At 40.6% G+C, this 10,000-nt stretch overlaps 1 protein-coding gene across 1 annotated transcript in view; it reads left to right on the top strand.

Annotated features, from left to right (window-relative positions):
* Nucleotides 1–10,000, top strand: part of nek12 (NIMA-related kinase 12) — a 14,095-nt gene that overhangs the window by 4,010 nt on the left and 85 nt on the right. The window contains exon 2 of the mRNA XM_061902176.1: nt 9,886–10,000. This exon is cut by the window's right edge and continues 85 nt beyond it. Within this exon, the coding sequence (XP_061758160.1) occupies nt 9,886–10,000 (115 nt within the window). The remainder of the gene's footprint in view (nt 1–9,885) is intronic.

Raw genomic sequence — 10,000 nt, 5'->3', positions numbered from 1 at the left:
AACCCCTCATGAAACAGATCTGTAGAGATGAAGTAGTCTTGTGATTTTTTCCCACACCTATATATATATATGTTTGTATATATATATATATATATATATATATATATATATATATATATATATATATATATATATATATATATATATATATATATATATATATATATGTCTTGATTGGATTATCCAGAGAATATTGCTCGATACCGTGGTAGAGCGCAATATGTAGGTGTGGGAAAAATCACAAGACTACTTCATCTCTACAGAACTGTTTCATGAGGGGTTCCCTCAATCATCAGGAGAAAAAAAAAAATCTGATGATTGAGGGAACCCCTCATCAAACAGTTCTGTAGAGATGAAGTAGTCTTGTGATTTTTCCCACACCTACATATATATATATATATATATATATATATATATATATATATATATATATATATATATATATATATATATATATATATATATATATATATATATATATATATATATATATATATATATATATATATATATATATATATATATAGGGACGGCGTGGCGCAGTGGGAAAGTGGCCGTGCGCAACCCGAGGGTCACTGGTTCAAATCCCACCTAGAACCAACCTCGTCACGTCCGTTGTGTCCTGAGCAAGACACTTCACCCTTGCTCCTGATGGGTGCTGGTTAGCGCCTTGCATGGCAGCTCCCTCCATCAGTGTGTGAATGTGTGTGTGAATGGGTAAATGTGGAAGTAGTGTCAAAGCGCTTTGAGTACCTTGAAGGTAGAAAAGCGCTATACAAGTACAACCCATTTATTTATCATTTATATATATATATATATATATACATATATATATATATACACACACCGTATTTCCTTGAATTTCCGCAGGGCATAAAGTATGCGCCTGCCTTGAATTACTGCCGGGTCAAACTCGCTTCCCAAAATAATTGGCACATGCTTAGTATTACCGCCTGGTCAAACTCGTGATGTCACAAGTGACACTTCCCATGTCATCTATTTCAAAATGGAGGAGGCTGATTTCAATACCGGTAATTTGAAATCGCATAGAGGGAAGAAGATTAAGAGCTATTCAGTAGGATTTGAGGTCCAAGCTTAGATCACACTCAAATTTTTTCTGCATACCTTTGGTAAGTGCCGGAGTGAGAAGAGGTTTTAAAATAATTAGCGCATGCTTACTTTTACCGCATGCCTTTGGTAAGCGCAAGAGTGAGAAGAGGTTTTAAATTAATTAGCGCCCCAGTAGCAATTCAAGGAAATACGGTATATACAGCTAAAAGCAATTTGTTGGATAAAAAGCAGTTAAAAAGTTAAAAACAGTTTAAAACATTTCAAGGTCTCATGCTGGTGTGGCTGGGTGAATATACATAAAGCTAAAGTTAAAGTGTCACTGATAGTCACATGCACTAGGTGTGGTGAAATTACTCTCTGCGTTTGACCCATTCCCTTGGTCCACCCCCTGTGAGGTGAGGAGAGCAGTGAGCAGCAGCGGTGGCCAAGCTCGTGAATCATTTTGGTGATTTAACCCCTAATTCCAACCCTTGATGCTGAGTGCCAAGCAGGGAGGTAATGGGTCCCATTTTTATAGTCTTTGGTATGACTCGGCTGGGGTTTTAACTCACGACCTACCGATCTCAGGGCGGAAACTCTTAACCACAAGGCCACTGAGCAGGATTTGTAATTTTTATTTTTTTATTTTTTTATTTAAGAATCTTATTTTCGACCGCGTCCGAGAAAAAACAACTTACAATACATAAATTTAAACAGTGTACATTTTTGAAGGATAAATTATGATTAGATAGGAAAAGGTGGAGCGTCGTTTCATTTGTAATTTTCGAACATTTTCAAAAACCAACATCTTGCAGACAGACTCAACAAACAGGTTATAAATGTGACCGCCAAGCAACATGTTTGTAACATTTACACCAACACATATCCAATACATATCATCCAGACGACTTGGAAGTGTTTTCAAAGTAGATTACAATCACTATATGTGCCTTTTAAGTTGCAGTTAATTTATGGCAGTGTGTTCATAACCATTAAACGTTATAATACGGAACGTCGTAAGCCGAGGACCACGTGTATCCATTCTCGTTTTCTGCACATTATTCCACGCTGCTCTCCAAAAACTGACATCTAGGCAGGTTTAAGTAACTGAAGACAAAGTTTAAGTAGTTTTTTTCCTAACAATATATTTCATTGACTTGTCAAAACGAAAATATGTTACTTGTTTCAATCACTTATTTTACATAGCTAAATTGTTCAAATATGTATTTTACATAGATAAATTATTCAAATATGTACAAATTCATACTTGCCAACCTTGAGACCTCTGATTTAGGGAAGTGGGGAGTGTGGGGGATGGGGGCGTGGTCCGGGGCTGGGCAAGGGGCGGGTGGGGCGTTGTTGGAAGCGTGGTTAAGAGGGGAGGAGTTTATTTACAGCTATCCATCCATCCATTTCCTACCGCTTATTCCCTTTGGGGTTGCGGGGGGCACTGGTGCTTACCTCAGCTACAATTGGGCGGAAGGCGGTGTACATCCTGGACAAGTCGCCACCTCATCGCAGTATGTGTCGAAATCTTTATTTATAATTGAATCACTTGTTTATTTTTCAACAAGTTTTTAGTTATTTTTATATCGTTTTTTCCAAATAGTTCAAGAAAGACCACTACAAATGAGCAATTTTTTGCACTGTTATACAATTTAATGAATCAGAAACTGATGACATAATGCTGTATTCTACTTCTTTATCTTTTTTTTTTTCAACCAAAAATGCTTTGCTCTGATTAGGGGGTACTTGAATTAAAAAAATATTCACAGGGGGTACATCTCTGAAAAAAGGTTGAGAACCACTGCTCTAAAAGCTGTAGATGTTATTGTCACATATGCATGCACAGTAGATGGCAGTATTGTCCTGTTTAAGAGTGTCACAACATTGCTGTTTACGGCAGACAAACTGCTTTACGGTAGACGAAAACGTGACTGCTGTTGTTGTGTGTTGTTGCCGCGCTGGGAGGACGTTAATGAGACTGCCTCACAATAAACCCAAATAAGAAACCAAGAACTTGCCCTCGATCATTCTACAGTTATAACGTCATTGGGCAGGCACACTGTTTATATTGTGGAAAAGCAGACGTGAAAACAGGCTGTCGACACGTCACTCGGGTCCGCATGGAGCTGAAGGGGGCGTGGCCTCCAGCGCCGCCTGAATTTAGGGAGATTTTTGGGAGAAAATTTGTCCCGGGAGGTTTTCGGGAGAGACGCTGAATTTCGGGAGTCTCCCGGAAAATTTGGGAGGGTTGGCAAGTGTGCAAATTAATTATAAAAACGTTAAAATAATAAATGAAAACCATTGTCTTATCATATATGAATGAAGATAAATCACATCCAGGCTAAGGCTTAAGATAGAAGACACAATTAAGCTTTGTTAAACGGTCTGAGAGGCTTCCAATTTCACTTCCAAACAGAACTTTAAATAAAACTGAGGTAACTTGTTAGTATTGCAGCAACAAACGTTCTTATCATTGGTGCAAATCAAGTTCAAAATACCTTCTAAAAGTGAAACCCGTACTGGTTCCGCCAGCATGAATGTTACATCAACAACAAAACTCCGCTGGCAAAGTTCACTGCGTCAATGTTTTAAACAAAAGCACCACAGCCACCGCATGTAAACCACTTACATCTGTGAGGACCAAGTCCTGCAAGTAGATGTGGTTCAGATCACCACTGCTGATCTTTTGTACAATAACTTGCAGAGGCACAATTACATCACGAATTAACCAACTGTATTACACAAACTAGGGCATCAAGTTGCACCTACTGGCTGAATGTGAATTCACTTTGTTTACTGGGAAAAAATGGACATCAATAAGTAATCACAAAGAGCTGGGGTCGCATTGTACCAAAAAAAAAAAAAGAAAGATCAGCATTTACAGTTATCTTATAAGGTAAATAAAGTGGTCTGTTTAAACATCTGGTTTAAACCGAAGAAGAGTAAATGCATAGTAGGACGTAATGATGTAATTACAGTGGGGCAAAAAAGTATTTAGTCAGCCACCGATTGTGCAAGTTCTCCCACTTAAAATGATGACAGAGGTCTGTAATTTTCATTATAGGTACACTTCAACTGTGAGAGACAGAATGTGAAAAAAAAATCCAGGAATTCACATTGTAGGAATTTTAAAGAATTTATTTGTAAATTATAGTGGAAAATAAGTATTTGGTCAACCATTCAAAGCTCTCACTGATGGAGGGAGGTTTTGGCTCAAAATCTCACGATACATGGCCCCTTTCATTCTTTCCTTAACACGGATCAATCGTTCTGTCCCCTTAGCAGAAAAACAGCCCCAAAGCATGATGTTTCCACCCCCATGCTTCACAGTAGGTATGGTGTTCTTGGGATGCAACTCAGTAATCTTCTTCCTCCAAACCCGACGAGTTGAGTTTATACCAAAATGGATACATGGATGATACAGCAGAGGATTGGGAAAATGTCATGTGGTCAGATAAAACCAAAATATAACTTTTTGGTATAAACTCAACTTGTCGTTTTTGGAGGAACAAGAATACTGAGTTGAATCCCAAGAACACCAAACCTACTGTGAAGCATGGGGGTGGAAACACCATGCTTTGGGGCTGTTTTTCTGCTAAGGGGACAGGACGATTAATCCGTGTTAAGGAAAGAATGAATGGGGCCATGTATCGTGAGATTTTGAGCCAAAACCTCCTTCCATCAGTGAGAGTTTGGAATGGTTGACCAAATACTTATTTTCCACCATAATTTACAAATAAATGTGAATTCCTGGAATTTTTTTTCACATTCTGTCTCTCACGGTTGAAGTGTACCTATGATGAAAATTACAGACCTCTGTCATCATTTTAAGTGGGAGAACTTGCACAATCTGTGGCTGACTAAATACTTTTTTGCCCCACTGTATGTACGTAACACATGCACACGCATTAGCTTTGGGTGTTGTTAGCTAATGATAGGGATTTGGATCGCTAGCGGTAGTTGCCATTGAATGTAGATTCTGTCATAACACCAACATGACTGCAAATTGTTTGTTGCTTCTTTTGCGCTGCTTTGCTACGTGTGTGTGTGCACGCGCTTCCTGCGCGTTCGTTTAAACGAGACAGGTTGAGTGACTTCTGTAAATACCAATATTTTTACTTGGATCGGTATTTTTTTTTTTTATATATCATAAACTTAGTAATAAACAATGGTAAAATTAATGTGTGCGGTTAAACCACCGATGGTAACACAAGCTAGCCAATAAAGTTTTTGTTATATTTTTTGCTTATAAAAATGTAACTTAGGCAAAGTTGCAAACAGCCTTTTGATCAAGCGCTGTTTCATCTTCATCTTTCTTACCAAACATGTATGTTTTTCCAATTCTGACAAAACTGAAAAAAATAATGCATGTGTTCATGCTATTGTACTATATTTCTTTTAAACTTGAATATTATCAGATCATGTAACAAACAATATTATATTCTCATATGTTGTGTTGTTAAAATAAAAAAATACATTCTTAAATATCTACAGGTCCTCTTACACATGATTTCAAAGCAAGTTAGGCATCGATCTGTACGCAAAAAAAAAAAAAAAAAAAAAATACAAACAATCAAATGGTAGAGGCAATTTTGTGATAATATGGGGCGGTTGTACATTAATAGTCATATATATATTCATTGTTACAAGCGGCTCTCCGAGAGCAGCCGTAACTGTGGTGTGGTCTCCAATGAAAACACGTTGGACACCCCTGACAGAGAATAAATATTAAAATGTCTGTCCTAGTTCATCCTTTAGTTGTTTGATTGGGTTAGATCGGTGTTTTAAAAGGGGAACTTAACTTATTTTGGAATGTAGTCTATCATTAACAAGACAAGGACATAGGTTTCTCTTTGTTTAATGCATTCTAAAACATAAACACTTGCAAAAGTCAGCTAACAATGGAGCCAAAGAAAGTCGCACTATACTGCCTATAAAGCGCTTTAAAAAACATACAAAAAACATCATTGTTTCATACACACGCTATAAGTATATGTGTAATGTAGTATCAGGCACATTCATAATAACATGTAATATTGAGGTATTTTGCTCATTTTAATCATATGACGTAGTATTTATTTCACAGACACATCACAACGTTTGCTTTTTTCTTCAACAACAAAACTACTTCTAATCATAGCAGACTTCATGAGCGACAACAACCCCTACTTTAGGACAAATAATGATTTTAGAACCTTATATTTTTGAGCTTGAAGTGGAAGAGCTTCAAATTTTAGAATGTGTGTGATAAATAGATCCAACTTTAATGAAACACTGAACAATCATATAGCTGTATAGCTAAGTGATGAACAAGAAATACAGACTACAAACTTAATAAAACAATCACTTGCTGTTAAATGTCTGCTCTCAGTGGAAGGCTAACTGATGGTATGTTTACATCATCCTGTTTAGATGAAGAATTATTTATAATCCTCACAAAGCATAAGAACAAATGCAGCTAACGCGAGCTTCTTTTCAAGTGTTTCTCGCCATCTTTAAGTATAATTCGCATGTCAAAGTTTATCAACTTTTCGCTTTATGGCCGAGGCCTTTTACTATACAATTTATGATCTAGAATTAACTTTCATTAGCTCAGAGGCCATCGCAACAGCTCACCCGCTCAATATGTCAATATAGCAGCATGAGCTCGTTAGCTCCTGTTTTTGCTAATACTGTTACGGCAGGGTTGAGGGGGGGGTCGCAGCTTGTTGCGAGGTTTGTTCCCCCGGGATGCAAACGAATCACTCCGGACAGGACTTGCAGGTAGGAACATGGTTTAATCTTCAAAATTAAACACGTACCAAAAACACAAAACAAGCAGAAGGAAAACGTGGGAAGCCAAGGTCTTAGCACAGGAAGCATACATTCGGTAAAAAAAAATGGTAAATGGTTTTACTTGTATAGTGTTTTTCTACCCCTTTTTAAGGAGCCCAAAGCGCCTTTGACGCTATTTCCAAATTCACCCATTCACACCCACATTCACGCACTGATGGCGGGAGCTGCCATGCAAGGCGCTAACCAGGACCCATCAGGAGCAAGGGTGAAGTGTCTTGCCCAAGGACACAACGGACGTGACTAGGATGGTAGAAGGTGGGGATTGAACAAGTAACCCTCAGATTGCTGGCACGGCCACTCTCCTAACTTCGCCATGCTGTCCCCCAGAAAGACAAGAACTACAAGCGTAACTGTTGCATGAAGCAAACAAAGAAGCCAGGACGAGTGTGGCGAGAGAGGTGAATAAATAGCTCTCTGATTAGTGGTCGACTGCAGGTGAGCGTGCCGACCACTAACCAAAGGCAGGTGAACCAAATTAATCCCCCATAGAAACCAAAACAAACCCAGAGGTGCACAAAACAGGAATAAGGGAGTCCAAAAATAACAGAACATAACAAAAACACGGTCATGACAAATACTTGGTCAATATTCAGGTCACGGGATGTAAATGGAGTATTGTTGGCAGTTTTTGGATGTTTTTTTTAGAAGGATTTATGAGCGGAATAGTATACACCCAATTCGTTGCATTTTTATCCAGCTTGTACTTGCCGTATTTAGCCGCTTAGAATGCATAAAAAAAACAAATAACATCTGTGTTCTTGTCTTACATATAAAGGGATTGTGAATGATAGGCACAATTCCCCCAAAAATGTACGTCCTCTTTAAAGTTATTCTGTACTAAACTTGCCTTTATTGACCAAAGGACTCTACCAAAATATCTTGGTAGAATGAAGAGTTATCTTTGTTCTGTGACGCTCATTTACTGTGTCTTCAGATTTGCATAGATGCATTGGCACCGGTAAGGTTTATTCAGGTGTACTGGAGAGGAGGCTTCGCCGGATAGTCGAACCTCGGATTCAGGAGGAACAGTGTGGTTTTCGTCCTGGTCGTGGAATTGTGGACCAGCGCTATACTCTCGGCAGGGTTCTTGAGGGTGCATGGGAGTTTGCCCAACCAGTCTACATGTGCTTTGTGGACTTGGAGAAGGCATTCGACCGTGTCCCTCGGGAAGTCCTGTGGGGAGTGCTCAGAGAGTATGGGGTACCGGACTGTCTTATTGTGGCAGTCCGCTCCCTGTATGATCAGTGTCAGAGCTTGGTCCGCATTGCTGGCAGTAAGTCGGACACGTTTCCAGTGAGGGTTGGACTCCGCCAAGGCTGTCCTTTGTCACCGATTCTGTTCATAACTTTTATGGACAGAATTTCTAGGCGCAGCCAAGGCGTTGAGGGGATCCGGTTTGGTGGCCACGGGATTAGGTCTCTGCTTTTTGCAGATGATGTAGTCTTGATGGCTTCATCTGGCCGGGATCTTCAGCTCTCACTGGATCGGTTCGCAGCCGAGTGTGAAGCGACCGGAATGAGAATCAGCACCTCCAAGTCCGAGTCCATGGTTCTCGCCCGGAAAAGGGTGGAGTGCCATCTCCGGGTTGGGGAGGAGACCCTGCCCCAAGTGGAGGAGTTCAAGTACCTAGGAGTCTTGTTCACGAGTGGGGGAAGAGTGGATGGTGAGATCGACAGGCGGATCAGTAATGCGGACGTTGTATCGATCCGTTGTGGTGAAGAATGAGCTGAGCCGGAAGGCAAAGCTCTCAATTTACCGGTCGATCTACGTTCCCATCCTCACCTATGGTCATGAGCTTTGGGTCATGACCGAAAGGATAAGATCACGGGTACAAGCGGCTGAAATGAGTTTCCTCCGCCGTGTGGCGGGGCTCTCCCTTAGAGATAGGGTGAGAAGCTCTGCCATCCGGGAGGAGCTCAAAGTAAAGTTGCTGCTCCTCCACATCGAGAGGAGCCAGATGAGGTGGTTCGGGCATCTGGTCAGGATGCCACCCGAACGCCTCCCTAGGGAAGTGTTTAGGGCACGTCCAGCTGGTAGGAGGCCACGGGGAAGACCCAGGACACGTTGGGAAGACTATGTCTCCCGGCTGGCCTGGGAACGCCTCGGGATCCCCCGGGAAGAGCTAGACGAAGTGGCTGGAGAGAGGGAAGTCTGGGCTTCCCTGCTTGGGCTGCTGCCCCCGCGACCCGACCTCGGATAAGCGGAAGATGATGGATGGATGGCATTGGTACTGTAAGGAAAGGCAAGTTTATTTTTAGAGAACAATTTGTACGCAAGGCAATTCAAACAAGCAGAGCCGTATTATAGTCTATTCTCTGAGTGACAGGAAGCCAGTGCAGTGACCGAAGCACTGGACTAATATGGTCAGATTTTCAGGTTTTGCTCAGGACTCGAGCAGCAGGGCACAGATTGATGAGGTCATCACTCGCCATCCATTCCTTTGCATAAAATCCGGGCAATACATTATCAGATATCATTTTCTGGCAGAAAAACACTACTGTTATGCTCTGATGTTTCATTTTCATGCCAATATCAGGCGATATCGGGCATCTTTAGAAAGAAGTGACCTTTTAGCTGGATGGACTTGTGTACTCTGTGGTTGCATATTCACAGAGGGTATTTTTGGCTGCTATTTGTCAAATATTAATCATAAACACTAACCCAGAAGTTTCGAGGGGGAATTCAAATCAGAAAGCGAAACAAGACTGTCCACCTCAATAATAGTTTCGAAGGGGTCATGATACCATGAGGGGAAAAAATGGGACACTTAGCTTTTCACTACTTGAACTAAAAAGTCCATACTTGCTACAGCTGCACAAGCTAAACCACAAGTTCCTCAAACGTCACTTTATTCTAATAAGTCTTTGCACCTCTGTGCTTGTTCTAGGAAGTCAAATGTAATCATCTGGCCATTAGAAATGACAAAGTTTGAGTTTGTACGCAGAATCTGCAATAAAAACATAGCAAACTCACAACATGTTTTGTCTCTTACAGTGTTTTCCCAATGTTGCCACGGTGACCAAACTGAGTATCCAGATGACTTTGAGGATGAAGAGGAGAAGGAAGAAAGCGAGGCGTTGATAGATGGGATTCACGCTTCCTCTCTCCA

This window comes from Nerophis ophidion, linkage group LG05 (genome assembly GCF_033978795.1).
Source record: "Nerophis ophidion isolate RoL-2023_Sa linkage group LG05, RoL_Noph_v1.0, whole genome shotgun sequence".
NCBI lineage: Eukaryota > Metazoa > Chordata > Actinopteri > Syngnathiformes > Syngnathidae > Nerophis > Nerophis ophidion.
The sequence above is the reverse complement of the archived record's forward strand: the minus strand, read 5'-3'. Positions and strand labels throughout refer to the sequence as shown.